The sequence below is a fragment of the Anabrus simplex genome, chromosome 6, assembly GCF_040414725.1.
Source record: "Anabrus simplex isolate iqAnaSimp1 chromosome 6, ASM4041472v1, whole genome shotgun sequence".
Taxonomy (NCBI): domain Eukaryota; kingdom Metazoa; phylum Arthropoda; class Insecta; order Orthoptera; family Tettigoniidae; genus Anabrus; species Anabrus simplex.
Window position 1 is genome coordinate 273,940,824 of NC_090270.1, and position 25,499 is coordinate 273,966,322.

The 25,499-nt window shown below is 39.7% G+C and overlaps 1 protein-coding gene across 2 annotated transcripts in view; it reads left to right on the top strand.

Moving 5' to 3' along the window:
• Window positions 1-25,499, top strand: part of LOC136875732 (multiple inositol polyphosphate phosphatase 1) — a 278,272-nt gene that overhangs the window by 181,177 nt on the left and 71,596 nt on the right. For both annotated transcript variants that reach the window (XM_067149302.2, XM_067149304.2), the window contains exon 2: window positions 8,170-8,349. In XM_067149302.2, the coding sequence (XP_067005403.2) occupies window positions 8,190-8,349 (160 nt within the window). In that variant the 5' untranslated portion in view covers window positions 8,170-8,189. The remainder of the gene's footprint in view (window positions 1-8,169; window positions 8,350-25,499) is intronic.

A 25,499-nucleotide genomic window follows, 5' to 3' on the forward strand; every position in this document is an offset into this window, starting at 1 on the left:
CTGAATACATAAAAGACCCGATTATTTACATTATTATGATTTACTACTGTCCGTGCTACAAATTTAGGATGGGGTCGTTAAGCGACCCATCTTGTTACAGAAGGTAACCAATTATAATCAAATTATTCCCATTTTTCCCATCACGATAACATTTCCCAAATATATTTTACAGTTTAGTACTCATCTTAGTTATCGGTATTCCATTGCAGCTTTGCAGACGAGAGGCTTCATCCAGCCCCTCTCTGCGTTTTACTCCTCCATCCTTGATGGCGTAGTTTCACAAAAGATTTCCTGGCACATTATTATTTTACACTCATATCTTGATTACCACAAACCTTCACCATTTACTACGTTAACACTGTATACTTTAATTTGGATACAACAAATTTCTATCCTAGACCCAAGAATTTAATATATTTACACTATTTAATCTTCGTCCACCTACCGCACAATGGACCTGGACACGTACGACGAGGTGTCAACTATTTCGCCCGTCGCGATACGCCCGATTTATACGGCATTCTTGACGTGTTCATGACATCGGTTCGGTATAGCTAAGTACAGGCTACTACTTCCTTAAAGTACTGTTCGTCACACAGTCTATTATGTACGTACTTATGGTGATATATTTTATACTACTCTCTTGCAGGGTAATTACTTTACATCACTGATTATTCATAAATAAAAAACACTATCCTACGTTAACTATTTCCAGATTTAACATGTTGCTTGAGCGCGATCACACTTTACAAACACTGGCGGATGCTCGCGCCATTAAATGACTGTACGTCCGTAGAATTCTAAGTTACCGGCGACCAACAGTTCAGCTCCCGATATTCAATTCACGTGTGCTGGCGACCGTCAATTCAGCTCCAACGATTCAAGACAAGTGTCTGGCGACCGTCAGTTCAGCTCCGTATATATGGATGAAGCCTTTTTCCCGCGGATTTGTTGACGTCATGCCCCTTAGGGAGGGGGTGGATTTTTAATATCGGTACTTGCACTCCGAATTGGAAGTTAAAATTTACATCAAATTAATCCACTCCGCTAGCATATCTGCTGGATAAAATATGAACTCCTGGTGATCACAGATTTAGGAGATATGGGTGGATTTAGCTCCTCACATTTCGCGCCTTTGTAAGCGTCCCTGACAACGTGGTCTTCTTTCAGCCAATGAGATTCAAGCTGTCCGGTTTCCAAGAAATCCAGCCTTCAATTTAATTAATTTGCCAATAAGTATTGATTATTTTTCCATGCGTGACATCTAATAAATTCATTACATCCATCCGCGTACTCATATTAATTTATTACTGATTACTTTTGTAGTTACGAAAATATCTCATCCCTCATTCCTTAAGATGGTATCACTGAGTCTCCCATCAAATTTTTACTATTGGCCGGCAAGCGGTCACGTGATTTAAATCTCCACCTGCTCGAACTTAGGCTAGCGAACGTACACTCAGCCGCTGTAATTTTCCATGAGGTCATGGAATTTCCGTCCTACCAAAAATATCCCAAGGTCTTACTCATGTGGTGAGTTTTCTTTGTATGACTCTCCCCCTTCCTCTTTCTGACCAAGACTTATTTGTGGACTCTGTATTTACTTGTACGCCAACTAATGATATTCCCTGCTGTGAAGTAGCTAAAAGTTGTCGTGTTGAGCTAATCCGTCAGGCTCCAGTCTGTCGTCCTTCCTTCGCTCTGATTTCGACATTACCTAAACGAAATATTTTCAAATACACTCCTCTGTATTTCAATAAATGTACCATATTATTTTACCGATCAAATCATGATTGATTATGGGCCTAAGTCACTCGGGTTCAGTATCAACTATCATACTATCATACATAGACTGATGATGATGCTTGTTGTTTAAAGGGGCCTAACATCTAGGTCATCGGCCCCTAATGACACGAAATGAGACGAATTGTAAGGACAATTAGAAATCCATAATCCTCCACTGACCAGAATAAAAAACGTGAGGACGAAGAATGGATGGATGTGAAGTTAAAACAATCACTGGATCCGACCCGCAATGCCTCACATTCACAGAAACTGACGTAGAACAATAGTATTACTGACCAAGGGACTGCTTCTATAGCACAATACTGAATCGATGATGCTTGCAGTCTAAAGGGGTCCAAAATCCAAGTCAGCGGCCCCTCATAATGGTACTTATCGCTAGGAAAGTAGAACCATAGTATTAGTCATGGTGAGGTACTAATCAAAATTAGCGTAGACTCGCGGCATTCCACACATTATGGTACTACTCACAGGTAATGAAATTCGCACATAGAATACAGACCTATTGTGTTTCGCACATTGTGTCGCTATTTACAGGTAACACAAATCTACGGTGTTTTACACTTCACAAGCCTATTGTGTACCTAACACAGTGTTACTACGCGCAAGTAAAAGTGACGCATGGTGTTCTCTGCATGGTGGTACTATTTACAATTAGTATCATGGTTCTAATTTGATCATTCCTTGGTCGCCCCTTTTAGTCGCCTCTTACGACAGGCGGGGGATACTGTGGGTATATTCTTCATTTGCGTCCCCCACCCACAGGGTTCGTACATAGACTGGTGGAAGACCTTCCATCTTCGAAGAAAGTTGAAAGCTGCTCCGCCATGTATTCTGGTGGCAGCAAGGAACAAAGGCTCACTTATAAAATGATATATTTCTTCATGTATTCCCTCTATTCGTGCAATTAATTGCAGAACACGACTTAGGCATATTTCCTTGTTGACAATGTTGACAACTAACAGCTGACGAGTGCCCCCAGGAAACATGGCGGACTTGTTGCAATTTTTCTCAGCTAAGAGCGCTGTAGGAGCCCGTCCAGCCAGTCTATGTAGTATAATATAGGACGTTGGTATCAACCATCATAATTGTATGAAGTGTCATCTTATTGTTATATATGATATTTGAATAAATATAATAACTCAAATAACTTAATGAAATAATTGAAATGAAATAAAGAAATAAGAATAATTAATCGAAATGTCCGTAGTATGAGCGCCAGAGTTCACTAGAAAGGATCGCTCGAATTTTGATAAAGCATGATAATTCTCTCTCCCAGGGCGCGTACATAAAGCTGCGTATTGGTACATCTGCTTTAGGTCATACCTCACTTTCTGAAAACAACTAGGGGAGAAGGAGGCACATTTGAACATGGGGCACATTTGAGCAATTTGAATAATTCGCCAAACAATTGAAAGTCCTAATATCTAATTTCATTATTTGAGAGTGGCACCCCTGCTCTTCATCTGACATTTGTTTTCCCGCCATTCATTTGCTGTGTTTGGTGTGGGTGAATGAATAAGTATTACGCTGCATTGAAAGTAAATTTGCCAATTGAACTTTGTAAGGTGTTTGTGACTGTGTTGTTCCATAAAAGGTAAGTTTGTTTCTGCAGTACTACATATTAATGGGTTGTGAAGCGTGCCAGTAGAACAAAGCTGTTGCAAGGTCTTGCTGTTCAGCAGAATTTAAGGTTACGGTATAGTTAATGGCTGCATGCGGGGTAGATTTGAACACTGCCTTTGGGGGTACATTTGAACACTGTTCAAATGTGTCCCACTGTAAGTACACATGTTTATGAAGCAAAATATAACAAAAAACTCCTACTGATTAGTTTGAATTTATTTTAGAACTGGGGAAAACTATGGTTCGTACGTACATTAAGTAGAGAAACAAACCGGATGTCCCGGAGGAAGTTATAAGGGAGGCTGTAAGAGCTGTCATGGAGAGAAGTCTTTCGTTGAGGGAGGCTGCTTCAAAATATGGAATGACTCACACTGCATTGTACTACAGAGTTAAAAAGGAGAAGAATGACCTAAACAAATCTCGTGTGTTTTCTTCGCGGTATGCAAGTCGGCAAATGTTCAGTGAAAATCAAGAGCTAATGCTACAAGATTACATTGTTAAGTGCTCTAAAATTAGTTACGGAATGACTTACATGCAAATCCGTCAGTTCGCGTACGATTATGCTAAGAAATCAGGCTGTAAATATCCAACTACCTGGGATGAAAACAACATTGCAGGAATTGACTGGATACAGGGATTTATGAAGCGACATAAGAAACTTGCTCTTCGTAAGCCTGAAAATACAAGTCTCGCCAGAGCCAGTGCGTTCAACAAACCAAATGTAATGGAATTTTATGACAATTATGAGCAAGCACTTAAATTGGTGCCGATCAGTGCGGACAGAATCTTGAATCTCGATTAAACGGGGGTATCTACAGTTGTACAGTCTCCAAATGTTGTTACACAGGTGGGGGTAAAGCAGGTTGGGCAAGTAGTTTCTGGAGAGCGTGGGACAATGATAACAGTTTGTATGATAAACAATCCTGTTGGTAATAGTTTACCACCTGTTTTTGTCTTTCCAAGGGCGAGACTTGCTGACTCACTGATGTTTGGTGCGTACGATTATGCTAAGAAATCAGGCTGTAAATATCCAACTACCTGGGATGAAAACAACATTGCAGGAATTGACTGGATACAGGGATTTATGAAGCGACATAAGAAACTTGCTCTTCGTAAGCCTGGGCCTAGTCGATAGTCCTAGAAGTAGCTGGATTACAGGACCTTTGTTTTTAATGGTACTGGAGCATGTCAAGAAAATGACTAGGTGTTCGAAGGAAGACCCTATAATTTTGTTAATGGATAATCACGAGTCCCATTGCATTCTAGATTCAATTCTGTATGCCCGAGAGCATGGTATCGTTTTGGTCACTTCCCCCCCGCACTGCACACACCGGCTGCAGCCACTAGATGTAGGAGTCATGGGGCCATTCAAAGGAAAGCTACGAATCGCACAGCACGACTGGATGACTGCTAATCCTGATAAAACAATAACAATTCATGACTTAGCAGCATTAACGAATGTTGCTTTTCAAGCTTCCTTCACTGTGAAGAACATAACTGCTGCTTTTTCTAAGACAGGAATATGGCCTTTTTTCTAGGCTTGCTTTCAGTGATGACGATTTCGAGCCATCATGCGTTACCAGTGAGGAAGTCACTGTTTCAGAGAACTCTGTCCCTTCTGCTACCAGGCCTGGAACACCTAGGCCTACTGGAAAACCTTGCGAGGAAACTCAAAGATCACAAATGGAGAACCTTTCACCAGAAGATGTTCGACCCTTTCCGAAAGCTGGACCTAGTTGCGAAAAAAGGCAAAGAAAGAAAGCCAAATCCCGCATTTTAACAGCTACCCCAGTTAAAGACTGCATTGAGAAAACTGTAGCGAGGGCTGCTCCAAAGAACAAATATGGCAGGGAGGCTAACAATCAAAGCAAATTTCGAGGAAGTCAGAAGAAACCTAAGAAACAACTGACTTTTTCATTGTCCAGTGAAAGTGATGAGGATATTTCAGTTCACGATGAATCAGATTTTGAGACATTTGAAGAAATCGTGGGGTCTCCTGAGATGGCAGACAATGAAAAAATATTAACAGGTGACTTTCTGTTAATTCGATACGCTACAAAGAAAAACAAGGTGTTGTTTGTAGGTCAAGTAATCGAAATATCCGACAATAAGATAAAATTCATGCGCAGGTACGGGGAGACATGGAAATTTCTATTTCCGGAAATAGATGATATCAGTGAAGTTGAAAGAGATGATATTGTTGTCAAACTTCCACCGCCATATACTTCAGGTGGAACTGCACGCAGTGCAGCATTGAAAACTTTCGGTGTGAACTTTAACTTCTGCAAGGACAAAGTTATGTAAGCAAGTGAAAAGTGTCCTTCAAACAACATAAATCTTACATAATTGATGTATTTTGTACCAATTTATGTATGTTCATAAGTGCCCCATGTGTAGTTCAAAGGTACCTCAGGGGTGGGGTAGTTATGAACATGTTACATCCTTATCGTTTTCTATTAATAGGGTGCATGTCCGACTCGTTGGCTGAACGGTCAGCGCACTGGCCTTCGGTTCAGAGGGCCCCGGGTTCGATTCCCGGCCGGGTCGGGGATGTTAACCTTAATTGGTTAATTCCAATGGCACGGGGGCTGGGTGTATGTGTTGTCTTCATCATCATTTCATCCTCATCCCGACGCGCAGGTCACCTACGGGTGTCAAATAGAAAGACCTGCACCTGGCGAGCCGAACCCGTCCTGGGATATCCCGGCACTAAAAGCCATACGACATTTCTTTAATAGGGTGCATCAGAGCCTTAATTTTGTGGTTCATTCGATTTGAAACTATGTATAATATGTTATTCTTTCAAGAATGTTGTGATTTCGATGAATAAAATATTTTGGGTAGTAAGAAAAAAAATTCTCAAAATTTGTTCAAATGTGCCCCCTTCTCCCCTACAGTAAATAGGTAGGAACTGCACCTAGGTTCATCAATAACTCCACTGATTCTAAAATAACTAACCATATTTTAATAACATCCGTGTCTGAGCACCGAGCTTGATAGCTGCAATCGCTTAAGTGCGGCCAGTATCCAGTGATCGGGAGATAATGGGTTCGAGCCCCACTGTCGGCAGCCCTGAAGATGGTTTTCCGTGGTTTCCCATTTTCATATCAGGCAAATGCCGGGGCTGTACCTTAATTAAGGCCACGACCGCTTCCTTCCAATTCCCAGGCCTTTCCTATCCCATCGTCGCCATAAGACCTATCTGCGTCAGTGCGACGTAAAGCAAATATATTTTTAAAAATCGTGCCTGAGCACCTCATCAACACACCAAAATATACATAAAATACTCTCACAAAATACTGCCGGAAGACTCCATATTTACAACACTCCTCTTACTACCAAGGTTTTCAGTCAAATCTCTCCGCCGTTTTCTCACATGCCTAAATAGAGCTCAGCTTCCCCCTACTCTCTCATGATACGTGTAAATTAAACCTGGCCATTCAATCATGAGTGGAAGATCCTCTTGCCATACCGAGACCACGCCCCAAACCTCTTCCGGGTCCCAATACAATAACAACCAGGCCGCGTCATCGAAATCTGGGCTGCCCGTATGATTCACACAACTTTCCGAGTTGTAAATACCACTGCTTTACCATCCGCTTGAACAAAACAAATTACGCATATCACATATGGAGATCTTCCAGCTTAAAATATTAAGAATAAATACACAAATGAAATGATAATGATGATAATAATACGAATAATGACAATAATATCTCTTACTTCTGAATACAGTGCAAAGGTGTGATATATGTACTGTCACAGGAGAAGGCCATGAACTGTCTAGGGGAACAGAACAGTTATTAAGGTTACAAGGCCAAAAGGGAGGTTTTACGTATGAGTTAAGATGTTTCCGGCTGAGTTGTGAAGGCAGGGATGCAATAAAGTAGGCCATCAAATGTGCGGTGAAGATGATTTATCGCTCATGAGCGGTGAAATAAATTTATTTTAGAGTGTCCAAATAAAGCCTACTTTTCAAACATAAAACTATTAAGAAAGCGCTTCAGTTTTTCTGTGGTGGTAGACTAGATAATTACTGTACTGTCCCAAAGCGTCCTAATTATATAATTTACAAATTAGTTAAAGCAAATTCACTCACACGATTCTTCCTATGGCAGAGATTTCTTTCATTACATTATGGTCTCTTGTGCACCCTCTGGTCTAGACGACACTGAATTTCTATGTGATATTTCACAAACATTCGACCATCAGAGATGAGTTTTAGCCTGCTTACTCGTAGTGACGCCAGAAATGCAATCAGTAGCGTAGCCAAGATCGACAGATTGTGGCGGTGGTGGGGGGTGGTATAGATGTACAAAATGACGGTAGAAAATGAAGATGCTTTTGCATGTGTGGTGCGCGCATGCATGAGTGAATTATGTTGATATTCAGATTGCAGTACGGCATACTACAAACTCTTACATTAATACACAGAATAAAAACAATATGATCAAGGCGAATAGTTTTACAGTGAAAGGTATGTTCAGATTACAATCTAAAATTCAACTTTCGGGGATTTTTTGAAAATTTATTCAAGAGATCTGTTGGTTTTGCAATTATGTCTCTGTGAATGTTCAAAAGAGCCAACACACTGAATCGACTTTTACTTGTTTACTGTCAGTTTATGTTTAATTTCATTTGTAAACATTCCAGGGTGGGTTAACCCCCAGTAACACCCGCCCCCCTCCTTGACTACGCCCCTGAATACAATGCTCATAACTTATGTTTCTTCTGCTTCAGGAGTGATTGCAAGAAGAGTGATGAAGGGCCTAGTGCTGCTCCTGGCGGCCGCGGCGTTAGTCATCGCCAGAAAGACAGACTACTGCTACAGCGACATCTCAGATCCTTACCTCTACTTCAGCTCCAAGACTGCCTACGAGTTCATCCACCCCAACAATCCCTCACCGGAAAATCTACCTCGTGAGTAATATTTATGTCAGTGGAGACCTCACTGTACAGCGTCTGTTTAGAATTGAGTCAGCCATTTTTTTTTATTAGCTGAGGCACCTGAGCTAAAGCTCGCTGTGGTGCAGTACATTCTAATATTATCATGGCTTCAGAGTATTTATAAAGTAAATTAATACACTCCAGTAATACAAGTTTGTTACATCAAATCAGTGAATAGTAATTTTGGTTACATGAATAGAGCTAAGTACTACATATCACACATAAGTTACGTTAGTTTCATAACATATTAATATATCCTATAAAAATAATCGTATGGTATATGTTTTGTTTTATATAATTGAATTGTTTCATAATGATACACTGTAAGAGTAAACAAGCAGTCACACCAACTACTAAATATGCAAGAAGGAAAATATAAAAGTCAGTTTCAAAATTCATTAAATCTACATTTTTTTCTACTTAAAATAATTATTTATCTTCTTTTTGAACATTTTTATTGAAGAGGTGTTCTTTATATCTTCCGGCAGTTTATTGTAGAGACTAAAACTCGTTTCTTCTAAACTTGTGACGAATAAAACAAATAACTAAACACTGGCGTTATTAATCTATAATGACAGCTATTTAGAATGTATTGAACAAGTAAATACTGTATTTATCAGGTATGCAAGTAATACACACGTATATCTCCTAACAAGTTAAAGGTTCACTATATTGCTCTTGGCGTGGCATTCTCATCATCCATCAGTCGTGCCGGCTACCTTCATAATGTCTCCTAGGGCATTTTTCAATAATGTGGGTCACTATGAAATAAATTAAAAAGGTATGTTGTGAGATTATACAGTCACACATTGTGGAATGGATTATATTCCCCTTTGTGCTATTTTACCTTAGTTCAGGCATGATCAGTCCACTTTCAGTCGGCGCCATAGTCCCCTGGGTAACTCAAATCCAGGTGAAAAAATGACGGAATGGGAGGACAAGAGAAAACCTAGAACATACCACCCACGTGATAAACTTGCCTTTGATTTCCCGTTAATGATACGATAAATTATTTTAAGTTTATCACTCACAGCATATGCTTTCCTTTTCTGCGACATCACGTACATCCAGATAATAGGCAACAGTACTGTACTGCAGCACTGCCTTCGTGATGTACAGGCCGTACTGTAGCTCCGATGACGTCACGCAAAGAGGCGAACTGTTTCCTCCGTCCGACCCGTGCAATGCATGAACATGATACGTCTGTACCTTGTAATTATGAAATATTCACAAATGTTCTACTAATATAACAGGCGAGATCATTAACAGCTGTATTGCATCATAACTCATAGGTCAGGTCTATGCAATTTTAGGAGAAGTAGGTTTGAAGTGTGATCTACGCGGTCAAAGCTTGAGGGTTTTACTCGTCAATGTACCCAACAAATAATTATTATGCATTAATAAAAATATGTAGACAACAAACGTACAACAACAATAATAATAATAATAATAATAATAATAATAATAATAATAATAATAATAATAATAATAATAATAATAATAATAATAATAATAATAATTGTTCCGAGGTATCTGTGGAACAGCAGATGTGAAAGAAGGTGCGGGCTGGAATGGGTCTAACTACAAGTCCGGAAGATGAATTTAAAATTTAAATAAAGGTTATATTTTCAACAGATAACAAGATTTAACAATTTTTCACTAGGTGAAATAACAATGAATATTCAGGTACAATAATAATTTTACAAGCGAAAACACAAATTAAGGTGTCTTTACAAATCCTGGGCTTCGAGCCCCAATTTCACAATCCTTGAGCTTTCAGCTCACAACCACAAATTACCAAAGGGCAGAAAACCCCTAATTACATGGAGCACTTGCTCCCACCTCGTAATGTCAAGCCTCCTAGAGGCACCTTTCAAAATACCAGAAAGAGCTGACCCGCTCTCAATCGTCCAAGTATATTAAAGGCAATAACAGACTATTACACTTAACTGCCATCAAGGCACAACTTATAATGGAGCAGGGGTTTCTCGTACCCAATCTACTGGGCCTTCGCAGGAAGGAAAACAAAAACGGGTTAAGTTAATGACCCAAAATACAAAGTTGAATGGAGGCGAGTACTTGCACTCCTACATGAAAGCTTGTTAAAACCTAAGTGGCGCTAAGCCGATACAGCAGGGGCTATTCCCACACTAGGGAGGCGACTCATATAAGAAAATTTTAATACATTAGGAAGATGAAGAAAATCGGTTATGAAAACGTAGTCACCTCAAATCAAAATGAAGGGGAACTCGATAGGGTAAAGCACTCTCTATCCCCGATTTACAGTTAAAGTAACATGAAAATTTTACATCGAAATGGTGTAGGTTACAACAAAACGGTTTCGGACCTTCCCCGAGGATTAAACTGCTGAGCTAGCAAGAAAATAAAGATGTTAAACGGCCATTACCTTTTTGAAGGGCTGCTGACTGATGAAAGAGGCGCTTCCCGCCTCCCGCTATTCTTCCATACCTAAGCTATATGTCGTACGAGTGGCCGAGAGACCATAAAATCAGCAGCTTTTATACCCTCGTGGAAGATTCGAGACCTTTCATAAATAATTAAGACACACCCACATGCGTTTACAAGTCAAAAATGAAGAAGAAACCTGTGATTGGAGGGAAATTAATTACAGAAATTACTGATTGGGTAAATTCAAAACAGGCGGAAAGAAAGGATTAATATTGCCAACCCACCAACGAAAGAACGAAATTTAGTAAAGACAACAACTTATGAATACAAAGTATCTTCAAGAAAAGTTCCTTCACTTCGCACCAGGGTGCATGATCATAGTTTTTGGTAGAGACATCTGTGAGAGAATGTCCACACTTCTTGATAATTAGCAAACAAAAACAATTCGAAATTAACACAGTGACATCTTTAGATAAACGGTTGAATTAATTCAGTTTTAAAGTTCAGCTGTAGAGGAGTACTTTAAGGCGGAAAATTCAAATGTGCGGCGATAGGTGTACCAACCGGTACAATAATAATAATAATAATAATAATAATAATAATAATAATAATAATAATAATAATAATAATAATAATAATAGACTACCTCCATACCTCTAGGTGGTGGTGGTGGTGGTGATTATTGTTTTAAGAGGAAGTACAACTGGGCAACCATCCTCTATATAACACTAATCAGAGTGAAAAATGGAAGGGATCCGACACTTCGAAAAATGAAGATATCGGCCAAAATAAGACAAGGGCCACGAAGGGCGTGAAAATGAAAGACTCGCTAGCCCTCACAAACCTAATAGCGGCGGGGTAGGAAAAGAACAAGAGTTGGCCAAGGGAGGTCGGATAGGATAGATGAACGTGAGGAGCCTGGCACAAGTAAGTGGAAGCAATGCCAGGACTCAGCTGAGGGCCCCGTGGTCGCCAACCCACGCTCCAATGTTCAGAGCCCCTGAGGCCCCTTTTAGTCGCCTCTTACGACAGGCAGAGGATACCGTGGGTGTTATTCTACCGCCCCCACCCACAGGGGGACCAGACCACTAGATGGCCATAGATACAGTACCGTAGCTTTCTTGACTTTTTTTTTTCTTGACACTTCTGGCACTATTCTTCAGAACCTTTCTTCCACACAAACATTTGTATCACTTTTTGTTTAGCCCATGTTTTCCCTAATATTAATACAATGACCAGAAATATCTCTCAGTTACTTCCTACATTCACAGAAATTGCCGATGAATAATTTTTTAACTATTAGGCCTACTTAAGTATTAATTATTAAGTTGCATTGCTTCTAGCGGCTAAATATTATCTACCAGCAATAATTTAATTTCAAAATTTATAATGTATGAATAAAAATGCTAAAATCATTTAACAGAAGGTTAGATTTTATAAATTACATTCATTTCTACATATTTAGACTGTGCTTTGCTACTAGCATTAATTTTGGGAAGAAAAGTCAGCGCGTACTCAACATTACTAACCCAAGAAATAACTATATGTAGGTTCAGTTGGTTACTGTCCACTTTTATGCTTGTTCTGTATTAACAATAAATTGCCTTCCTGTAAATCTGTCTAGCAAGAAAGTCAAAAGCAGAACTCATCATCAGCTCGGAAAAACGAGTGAAACATACTCCTTTATTCTTCGTAACAGGTACATTCTCGGTTAGGATTTTCGTTTTTCATAAAGGAATCCAGCCCTCATACGAAGAAAATGAAAATATTAGTGTATATTTACTTGTATAGTTGTATTTTCGCCGTGGTACTCACACGTTCTTACCATTGTGGCAACTGCGAACTTTCACACATCTACTTACTCCCAAGTCTTCCCAGCCCAAACTTTGCAACATTTTCGTAACACTACTCTTTTGTCGGTAATCACACAGAATAAATTGTGCTGCTTTCCTTTGGATTTTTTCCGATTCTCGGATCAAGTAATCCTCGTGAAGGTCCCATACATTGGCACCATACTCTATTGTGGTAGGTCTCGCGAACGTTATATCGCCCCAAGGGAACAAGATTTAACCACAGGTGTCAGGATAGAAAAGTTGAAAAAGATTAGCGTGTGTCAGACTATGTTAGACTCAGCTAGGGGCTCTGTGGTCTCTGCTCAACTCTCCAGAGCTGACAGACCCTGGGCGTTGATCATGTGTATTGGGCAATCTGGGTTTTCAACCAGAAATAAAAGAAATATCGTACTGCCTCTGCTACCTTGTGCAGTCCATCTTCTATAGTGAAAACCACTGTAGGTGTTTCAGATAGTCTCCGTATTGATGTCGGTGTACATCAGGAGTCGGCATTGAGCCCGGTAGTGTTCAACACTGTCATCAACTACCTGATGGAGTAGCTGATGACACACCTGCCGTGGACCATGCTTTACGCAGACGATATTGTTTTTGTTGGTGGATCTTGTCAGGCGGTTGAGGTAGTCTTGGAACGATGGCGAGTAATACTAGAGGCAAATGGATTTAATAAGTCGCAAGAAGACAGAGTATTCTTCAGCTTTGCTCAGCCATGGCAAGCGGGCCCGCATAACACTGTATTCCTTGCTGGAGAACCACTGATGACTAGGATCTGATGCAGAAATCAAGCACCGTATTAGTGTTTGTTGGATGAAATGCGGTATTTTACTGGTGTTCTGTTAGATAAGCGAATGACATTCAAATTAAAGGGCAAAGTGTACAAAACCGCTATCCGGCCTGTCCTCATGTACGGCAGAAGAAAGCATGACCAGCGAAGAGCGAATTCATTTCACAGAGATACGGACTTTGCGATGGCCGGCGGGAATCACTCTATACGACAAAGTCCGCAATGAGCAAGTACGAGGATCATTCAGAATTGTGCCCATCAGCGACAAGATGGAGAAATAAACAGCTCCGCTGGTACGGTCACGTCAGAAGAAGAAATGAACATCGTTTAGTACCGAAAATTCTTGCCATCGAAGAACCGAAGAGAGAAAGGGGCCTCCTGAGGCAACGTGTAAACGAACTGCTGTGGCTGCCTCAAGGAACAGTGAAGTGTCATTAGATCTGGTGCAGGAATGTCGGACATACTCTCTCCGAGTCAAACGAGCTGACCGTGAGTGAGCACGGCTGTAACCGTTTTATGGGTATATATACGGCCAGGAAAGAAGAGGCTGGCGGGGTGTCAATATCGATTTTTTTTTTGGTCTTAACCCACTATATGGCAGAGAAACCGAAACTCTATTTGGAAACCTCTGTCTGAGTTAATTTTTCTCAGCAAACACAAAATATGTCATCATACATTATTTAATATACATTCTGACATAGAAGGATATTAGTAGAATATTAGTTTTAGTGAAGGGTGGTGCAGCTTATGGTCTGGAAATCCGCCTCTGCAGCGCCACCAAATTAGTTAGAGTATGGAGTAAGTAGTTTTATAGAGTTAAGTAGTTTTAAGAGATATGTTTGTTTAGTGTAGGGTGGCGCAGCCCACGGTCTGGTGATCCGCCTGGGCGACGCCACCAAATTAGTTAGGGTTTGTAGTTAGTAGTTTTAAGAGACATAGATTAGATATTGTTTGTTTAAAGTTTTGTTTTGTTTCTGGGTGTTTTGGTGTATTTATTGCCTGTAAGCCGATGGTGTATACTAGGGTGGGCAATAAAGAGATGTTTACTTTCAAACATAGGATATGAAGTGTCGCACTTCTTCCTGTCATTCATAAATCCAACTATCCCTGCCGAGTCTGCGAACCCACAGTCTTCGGACCCAGAGGCCGACACTCTACAACTGATCCACTGAGGGAGCTGATTTTCAAGAGATGGGGACAATGTAACTGTTTCTTCTGATAAAGACATTCTGAATCTGGAGTAGGTTTTGATAAAGGTACTTAATTACGCAGTCTTCATGCAGTCGTCTTGACCGACATTTGTCTCTCAATATGAACCATATGTTATCTTTAAACGTAAAGACGATACGACAAGTTAGATAAGTAAGGCTGACAGCCACCCACAGCTCATTGATAGTAAAGATAGTCAACTCCAAGTCATGACTGTGGTTTGAGCAATGACCTATCGTAAGTTTCAAACTCGAAATTTCAGTAACCATAGCAATACCACTTCAGGCCCTGTGGGCGAGGGGCATAGAATTAGGGTTGCCAAGTTGTTAAGAATGCAACACAGGGCATGTTTGACAACCCAGATGGAGCTGAGCTTCAGAAAACTGAAAACTTAAATTAAACTAAAAGTTTCTTCACGTCACTCTTTCAACAATAGAAAATTGCCTGTTGCAAACTGTTCATTTGGCTTTATATGAATAATTATGCCCAGCAATGGCAGTGGTGGTGGCGTGGTTGTGATGGTGGTGGTTATCTTTTCTAATACGAAGTAGGCCCTAAAACTAGGCAACCATCCTACCTTAACACTAATCAGAGGCAAAACATGAAGGAGTCCGAGCCTCTGAATAACGAAGAAAGAGAAGGGGCCACGAATGGCGTGAAAATGAAGACTCTCCAGGCCTTGCAAACCTAATACCGCCGGGGTCGGATGAGAACAAGAGTTGACCAAGGAAGGTCGGATAGGAAAGGAGAAAGCGAGAGCCAGACACAAATAAGTGAAAGCAATGCCAGACTCAGTCACTATCTGGGATAATCGAATGCAAAATAATCGCTTATTCGATTATAATTCTCATTCGATTATTTTTCGATTATTCATTCGAATGAATGAGGCAATAAAATAGTGAAATTTTTCCATCCGATTATTTTTCGATTACTCCGAAACTCCATTCGAATCAATCGAACAGTGAACTTTTCCGTTCGATTTTTCGATCATTCATTCGGAAATGCAATCGGATGAATGAGGCAATCGAATAGTGAATATTTTTTCCATCCGATTATTTTTCGATTATTCATCCGAAAGTTCATTCGAATCAATCGAATAATGAATTTTTCCATTCGATTATTTTCTCGATTATTCATTTGGAAATGCATTCGAATGAATGAGGCAATCGGATAGGAAATTTTTCCATCCGATTATTTTTCGATTATTCATTCGAATGACTGAGGCAACCGAGTAGTGAATATTTTTCCATCCGATTATTTTTCGATTATTCCTTCGAAACTCCATTCGAATGAATGAGGCAATTGAATAGTGAATGCTTTCGAAATAATCGAAGGAAAAGTCATGTTGTTAAGACAGTAAATTCACTCATTTAGTTTCAACATTTGAGGATACGTTTGCGAAAAAGACGTATTTCAATTTTTCATAAGAGTTCATCTATTCACTTATTTCAATCGATTATCCATCCGACACACTTAAATCGAAAAATTGATTCATGACGCATCCGAATATTCTATGAGATGGAGGTTATTCGATTATTAAAAGAATTCGATTATCCCATCACTAACCCGCGCTCACTAATTGAGAGTTCCTGGGCACCGTCTCAATCCCCTCTCACGACAGGCAAGGGATATCGTGCTTGTACTAAGTGTAAGCATAAGTATTTTCCGGTTTCACTAACAGATGGCGCCAGCGAACAGTACGCAGCGTATGAATTTGACACATACGTCAGTTTGTTCGTCTGACATTAACCTACCAACACACACAAGTTGAGTCCGCCAAACACTAGCGTCTGTGTTGTATCGTTCAGTGATCATGTTTGTGCCCGAAAAAGAACATTTGCGGCACGCATTGCTTTTCTTATTTAATCAAAAGAAAAAGGCTGTGGAAAGTCATCGTTTGCTGGTAGAAACATATGGTAAACATGCTCCATCGATTACAACATTGAGACATGTTTTCGACAATTTAAACGCCGTGATTTCAATGTGAAAGACAGTGCGTGCTCTGGACTTAAACTCAACAGCAATTGGCACAAGCATTAAATGTGTCACAAGAAACAATCAGCAGACGTTTACGAGCAATGAGGAAGATCAATAAACTCGGTAAGTGGGTCCCGCACGATTTTAAAAAACGGCGAATAGAAAATCGCAAAGTCACATGTGAAATGCTGCTTCCAAGAAAATCATTTCTGTACCGAATTGTGGCAGGTGACGAAAAATGGATTTATTATGAAAACCCGAAGCGGAGAAAATCGTGGCTTTCACCTGACGAAGCCGGTCCTTCAACACCAAGGCCAAATCGCTTCGGCAAGAAGACCATACTTTGTGTCTGGTGGGACTAGAGCGGTATTGTGTATTATGAACTCTTGAAGCGCGGCGAAACCGTAAGTGCACAACGCTATCACCAACAAATTATTAATTTAAATCACGCATTGATCGAAAGACGACTGGAATGGGCCAGATGATTTTGTTACACAATGCACCGTCTCACACAGCAAAGCCAGTGAAAGACACCTTGAAATCGCTTGCATGGGACATCCTTCCGCACCCGTCGTACTGCCCCGACCTGGCACCATCTATCACCTCTTCGCATCAATGGGGCACGCGCTCGCAGAGCAGCACTTCAGCAATTTCGAGGAAGTTGGAAAATAGCTCAACGAATGGTTTGCCGCAAACGGCAAGCAGTTTTTTCTGGCATGATATTCATAACTTACCTGAAAGATGAGCGAAGAGTGTAGAAGCCGATGGCCAATATTTTGAATAAACAAAAAAATGATTTTTTCCTTGAAAATTACGTGTTTTCTTCACCACAAAACCGGCAAAAACTTCTTTTTTTTTTTTTTTTTTTTTTTTTTTGCTAGTGGCTTTACGTCGCACTGACACAGATAGATCTTATGGCGACGATGGGATAGGAAAGATCTAGGAGTTGGTAGGAAGCGGCCGTGGCCTTAATTAAGGCACAGCCCCAGCATTTGCCTGGTGTGAAAATGGGAAACCACGGAAAACCATCTTCAGGGCTGCCGACAGTGGGATTCGAACCCGCTATCTCCTGGATGCAAGCTCACAGCCGCGCGCATCTAACCGCACGGCCAACTCACCCGGTGCGACAAAAAAAAAGCATACACCTGGTATTCTACCACCTCTAGCCACAGGGGGAGGAGCTGTCTTGCAGATGCAAGCCAGTTATATTTTCCCACTTTGCTGATCCGATGCATAACCTCTTAGTTTCGCGCGTAGGAGAATATCTGATTTTCAGTGCTTTAGAGGGAAAAATATAACGACCGTTGTTACAACACGAGAATTCACATTCAGTTTAACTTTTGACAGTGTAATGCCTTTGCTTGCCTTTCCTGGTAAGGCTTCGTGTTTACAGGGCACTGTATCTTCTGGTATGCTTAAAAACAAATGTATTATCTTCTTTGAGTTTCCGTCTCATCGTTAGCCTTGACAATATCAAACTATGAGCAATGCCACTAATGCCATTCCTTAAACTCTGCAGTATGTCGCCCAGTAGAGTTCCGGCTTCTGCGTCATCTAGTGGAGTGGAATGGAACACCGAAATTGACACGCAGATAACCTAGATGACCTCAAACCTTAAATGCCTGCTGTCGGTAGATGTGGCCATACGATTACAATTATTATTATTATTATTATTATTATTATTATTCCGTTTCGGCCAACTAAAGACCTCATCATTTCAACTCTTTTCTTCTTCTTCCCTGTTCTATTACTTCAGCCCAGCACTCTCGCATACACCTGTGGTGTTCATTTTCTCAGCAAGGCACGTCTTTCCTGTCATTAGTTTGGGTTTTTTCTTGGAAATCCCTCTGCGATTGACGTTTCTCTTTCAGAGGGCTCTGCTTTTGAATATCTCCGTGTGTGAATCCCACTTCTCTCAGGTCTCTCTCACCTCGGTGAACCAGGTCTTGAAAATAGGTGCAGACTGACTGAGAACATTCGAATCAGGTGAACATAAAATGCAATCCCCCTCATTTTTCAAATTACGTCAGTGATCTTCGTAGTTGTGTCTTCTCCTGTACTCTCCATTTTCTTTGACAGGACCGAGGATTTCGCTCAAAATCCTTCGTACCTTGATTTCCAATTTCTCTATCAGATCTTTACTATTCATTGCGAGGCATTCAGCTTCATATAAAGTATCTGAACGGTTGAACGAGCAGTAGTGTCAGACCTTGGAGTTGAGGGATTTAGATCATTTACTTTGTTTTCTGGTTAATTTGTACGCTATTTCCATTTTCCTGATATGGGATACGAAGGCTTCTTTTCCGGATATAGTGCATATATTCCATTTGTCTAGGTTTTTGAACTTTCGGCTCATTTTATTTTTCACTCTACCACCTCCGACGATCAAACTGTCGGTTCGATGTTCATTGTTGTTGTTTTGGGTCATCAGTGCATAGACTGATTTGATGCAGCTTCCATGCCACCCTATCCTGTGCTAACCTTTTCATTTCTATGTAACTATTGCATCCTACAACTGCTCTAATCTGCTTGTCATATTCATACCTTGGTCTACCCCTACCGTTCTTACCGCCTAGACTTCCTTCAAAAACCAACTGAACAAGTTCTGGAGTCTTAAGATGTGCCCTACCATTCTGTCTCTTCTTCTCTTCAAATTTAGCCAAATCAATCTCCTCTCACCAATTCCATTCAGTACCTCTTCATTCATGATTCGATCTATCCATCTCACCTTCAACATTTTTCTGTAACACCACATTTCAAAATATCCTATTCTTTTTCTTTCTCATCTAGTTATCGTCCCATGTTTCACTTCCATACAATACCACGCTCCAGATGAAAGTCTTCAACATTATTTCTAATTCCTATATCAATGTTCGAAGCGAGTACATTTATTTTCTTAAGAAAGGCCTTCCTTGCTTGTGCTACTCTGCATTTGTTGTCGACTTTACTTGTGCCATCATTAATAATTCTACCACCCAAGTAATGATATTCATCAACTTCCTTTAAGACTTAATTTCCTAAATCACTTAACTTCATTCGACTACATTTCATTACCGTACTTTAGTTTTGGATGTAGTTGTAGATCAGGATTGATTGATTGATTGATTGATTGATTGATTGATTGATTGATTGATTGATTGATTGATTGATTGATTGATTGATTGATTGATTGATTGATTTTCATCTTGTAGGCCTTCTCCTTCTCCAAGACTCTATCTATACCAATCAGCAATTTATCCTGATCTTCTGCAGATTCAGATCAAAATGACAGTATCATCGGCAAGTCTCAGAGTCTTGATTTCCTCTCCTTGGATTGTGATTTCTTTTCCACCGTTATGAACTCTTGTTTTCTCAAAGGAGATCTCAATGCCTGCCTTCACCGCCAGCAGATGGCTGATTTGTTTGGCAGCTATGTTCAGGGAATCAGAGAAGATCGCGAGATGATATTCGAATGCCAGACAGTCAATTGTGAAGTTCATGCTCCTATATTCCAGTCTGACCCCATTCTCGGCCCCAACTCATCTCTTGAGTTCTATGCTCCTCAAGGATGAGTTTCTCGAGTGCACAGTTGACGAGTACAGGTGACAGCTCTTATCCTTACAGCACTCCTTTTCCGATTTCAAAAGCGCCTGGTATCTCTTCCCTGAATTTTACCTTCGAAGTGGTTTTGGTTACATGAATGCTCTCGTTATGTTGTTTAAGTTCAATTCTTTCAGGATACCGATTAAAGTGCCACAATCAATCGTGTCGTAGGCCTCGAATTCAACGAAAATCACCACGAATGTTTTCCTTCTATTATTACACACACCTGAAAAATTGATTTATACGTAATTTGGTGTGCTTCGTCTTCTTTCGTTTCTCCCTCTTTGGGGAAAGTTCAATCAATCATTTCTCTGTGTGTTGTTCTTTTCTTAGTGCCCAGTATTTCTTCATTCTTTCTGATCTTCCTTTCCTCTCCTCTTCCGAGATAATAGGTTTGCCTTTTTATGTACATTTGTCTTGGAACCTTATATTTACGTCTTTAATTATTACTTTAACTTTTCGATCGAATAGTGAATGTGCTGCAATGTTTAATTCTACTAGGTCTTCTTCAGTTTCTTTAAACCACTCGGGTTATGTTTTGTGGTTACGGGAGAAGTCAAAGATTTGTTTGGTTAATCTATTAGAGTTCATTCTGAGAAGATGACCGTAAAAATGTATCCTTCTTTTTCACATAGTATCTGAGAGTCTTTCAATTTTCTTGAAGATTGTTTCATTCTTGATGTAAGTTATATTATCTTATTATCCTGAAATTTTGATCCCATGATCTTTCTTAAAAATGTTCTTTCTTTTAGCTCGAGTTTCTCCATCTGGCATTTAAAATCCATGTTTACTGTTTCTGCTGAGTATAGTGCTTCTGGTTTAATCATGTTTTATAATGTTTAAATTTTGAACCCCCCCGAAAGGAATTTATTGTTGTATATATATTTTGTTCGTTGGAAGGCCAGTTCAAGTTTATTTTTCCTGGATTCCATTGCTTTGTATTCCGCAGCATTCCAACCAATCCATTCTCCGAGATATTTGAATTCTTTTACTATTCCAATCTTTTGTTCTTGGACTTTGTCTCAATCATTACTGATCTGCGTTTAGGGCAGTCGTCTAGGTGGTAGATTCCCTATCCCTTGTTTTCCTAGCCTTTTATTAAATGATTGCAAAGAAATGGATATGTATTGAACATCTCCCTTGGTAAGTTATTCCAATCCCTAATTCCCCTTCCTGTCAATGAATATTTGCCCCAATTTGTCCTCTTAAATTCCAACTCTATGTTCATATTGCGATCTTTCCTACTTTTAAAGACACCACTCAAACTTATTCGTCTACTAATGTCATTCCACGCCATCTCTCCACTGACAGCTCGGAACATACCACTTTGATGTATTTACGTGGGTGTTTGTTGTTTGGTGTGCTTATTTTAATAACTTTACTAGATCACGTAGCGATTCTTTTACGATACATGTTAACGAGTAACTTTCATACAAATTAAAGTGGAAGCATGAAGTCACAAAAATAAATTAAAAGTTAGACATCAATCACACTCAATCAGACGTTACCACTGATCTGCATTTAGGGCTGTCACCCAGGTGTCAGATTCCCTATCATTTTTATCTAGTCTTTTCTGCACAAATTGCAGTAGACACACCATGGTGCTCTTTCGAGTGTTAACGTACGGGCTTGAGATCATAGGAGAATTTCTGAGTGTGAAGCAATTAGAAGATCTGGAAAAGATAAAATCCAGATACCTGAAGCGAGTCCTGAGTATATCAAAGACGACAAGATCTCGACTTATTTACGAGCTTGCGAGAGAAACTTTCCTGATTGAGGACTTGAGATACAATCTTATTTTACCAGGAGGTGCAAAATATGATAAACTGATGCATAAACTAAGAGAGAAAAAAGAGGACATTCGGGACGATTTCTACTCAACGGAGGCCATGACGATCGGAAATGGATGGAAACGGGCTACCAACTGAGACATATAGTCACGAGATTAGCTGTTCACGGACTCCACTTAAAACTAAGTATTTCATGAACCAAACATTAACTATGTGTGCAGGCTATGTGACCAAATACAGTATGTGAAAAATACCATACCCACAAGTGTTCCTCGAGGTCTCGCTCGATTAGTGAGTTTATCAAGGACTAACACTTACATAGAGCGCATTCGTCATTACGTTATTATAATTAATGTTAAATGTTATAGGCACCACATGAAATCACACAATTTTGTACTGACGATTAATGATAGGCTTCCTCTATGCACATTGTGCGCAAAAAATTGTTATTATAAGTGAGATATCTCATATTTACACGCCTGAGAGTTACGAAATAGACAACAAGGTTGTCATCCTGATCATATATGGTGGAGTGGGAATACAATAGAAAAAATTAAATCTGAATGTCTAAAAATGGTTTCATGTGAATGTATTTTGGCAGAAAAACATTTTATCACAATTCACTGTATAAATCCCTATAATGTCTTGCTCTCGTACACTCAGATCTCTTCCAGCTACTTGTACTCTTGTACGTAGACTATGGCTACCATTTCACGGAAGGTATAGGCCTAGTTGTAACTGAATTCGAAAAGGAGAAATAATATAGTTCAACCAATCAATCAATCTCATCATTGTCATTCTATCAACTGATTACCTAGTCTTTTCTTAAAATGATTTCAAAGAACCTGGAAATCTATTGAAATTTATCTTAATAGATTATATTCCAATCCCTAATTCCTTTTTCTATAAATACTTGCCCCAGTGTGTCCTCTTGAATTCTAATTTATCTTCATATTATGATATTTTCAAAAGCTCTACTCATGCTAATTTTTCTACTAATCTCATTCCATGCCCTGTCCCCACTGATAGCTCGAAATATTCCGCTTAGTCGATCAGGTAGTCTCCTTACTTCGAAGTCTTTCCAGAACAAAGTTTGCAACATGCAACATTTTCGTAACGCTACTCGTTTGTCAGAAATCACCCAGAACAAATCGAGCTGATTTTCTTTGGTTGTTATTTTTTTTTTTTTCAGTTCGCGTATCAAGTAATCCTGCTGAGCGTCCCATACACTGGAATCATACTCTAATTGGAGTCTTCCTAGAGACTTGTACTTCCTCTTCTCACGCCCTCATAACTAGAGCCCTGTGGGGATATACAAAATATTATCCGCATCCGCGGTTATTGTAAATATTGACATAATACAACAGACCGGACACCTAGCATCAGAACTCGTTTATTAGAAATTTTCTCTGAGGACTACTGACATATTGAGTGGTTCTCTTTCGGAACATTTGTTCCTTTCACTAAATGCGGGCAGGCGTCAGTTAGGATTAGGTCAGATGTACGGCTTCATGGTCTCAAGGCTCTTTATATATCGCCATTCTTCCATATAAATGTCAAGGGTCCCCTAATCACAGGCTAAAATAGGATGATACCTGAGTGAAAATCAATAAACTTCATTATTTACAAATTGTCAGCAAAATTATCCACACTGGCATAGAGTTTGTATCCGCCAAGACACTAACTTTGCGGATATCAGCATCTGTACAGGGCTCTACTCACAACCATATGAAGAGATCTGTAATCTACTATTATTGAGTTATTACGTATCTTCTATACTCTGAGTGGGCTTAATTTTGACTGGAATGTTTTTGTTTGTTTTTTGTTATATTTACGCTATTCTCGGAGTGTGCTTAATGTTGATTGGAACGTTTTATTATTATGGTTACTCTATTCTTGGTTTTCAGTATATTAGAGGTAATTTTCCCGTATTTCCATATCGTATTTCCATCGTATTAACACAGAATCTGATCTATAATACGTATGCGTTAAATATTTTACGACTTCACGTTTGTTTATATTGCACCGTTCAGAATTGGCAACACTGTCTGAGAAACGTCAGGACTAGGCAGCGGGCGACTCGACTGTAACGAGGTTGTAAAGCAACAATGCAGCAAACCAAGAAACACAACTTGTCATTGTTGATGAAACAGGAAGAGAAGGGTTGCATATAGACCCTATAGTGTGAAAATAAAACTTATATTCCAAGGATATGTCACTCTGCGAGTGTTAGTAGAGTTCATCAAGGAGAGATGCCTTGAGATGTTTTGAGGATAACCAATTTCTTGAGAAATGAGGGTTTGAGTTCGTCATAAAGCAAGCATGCTTAGCTGAATGTTTTCTATATACTGGCCTAGTTAGCGGTGCCATATCATTAGTATTTTATATTTTAGACATTTATTTTAATAAAAACCCACCGCGAGCATCGCGGTAACATGACGATTATATCGGAATGCTAGTTTCATGTCACTCAGGGAACAGAGATAATTCTCAAAGTATATTGGTTATGATTATCAAGAAATAAACGTATAAGTGAATAATGGAATGCTGACTCCTGCATCACAGTTCTTCAGTACAGTTATTGTACATGCTTTCTGAATTAGTACAGGTTTCATGTAACAATTTATCGCAAGAGGTTCATTGACTTCAGTCTATCAGAGGTCCGTTTTTATCACGATAATTGAGGGCACACTCAGCAAAATAGTCACTGTCATGCTTTGTCTAATAGATCTTCGGTGAATGGATTTCTTGCTCATATATATCTCTCGTCGAGCTCTTGCATCTTCTGTTTTACGGTTAGACACCAGTCTCATTCTGTTCCAGAACGAGGGAAAACATTGAAATTAATCAGATACTTTTTACTTTGTCAACCCGTGACTTGCTTTTGTCACCTTTCTTCTCTAAAGGTCGCTTCAAAACTCCCTATGGGATGCCATAATCTTGGGAATATCTAAAACAATACATCCCACCGGTCCTTCCGTATTTCCTGGTTGTTTGTAGACTGCCTCCAGTTTCTGCCACGTGAACAGTATGACAGTTTCGGAATCAAGTGACGCTTGCAAGAAGTACTGTGAAATATACAGTAAACTCAACATATTATGCCATTTGCCTATTGCACTTGGTTCATAATTTGCTAGGCACTTTCAGGCAAGTGTGTGTTGTTAACAAGTACTCAGTTATAATTCTTACGTTGAATTTCTTGATTTCAAAGTGGGGAAAACATATCACACAGCCTCAGACTCAGTGGACTTTTCGGCCGGTCTAAGCGAGGAAGTGCACGACAAGTTGGTATTGCGATCTGTTGATACCCGACAGAACTACACAGCTATAAGCGTCTTACCCCAGTGGATATCTTCCCCCTATCCACTCTAAATATAGATTTCCTATAATAATACCATGGCAACTCAAGTTCTCCTGTATTAATGGCATCAGTACAGTAAGATAAAGTTGGAATTCAAGAAGACAAATTGGGGCAAATATTCGTTTATAGGAAGGGGATTTAGGGATTGGAATAACTTGCCA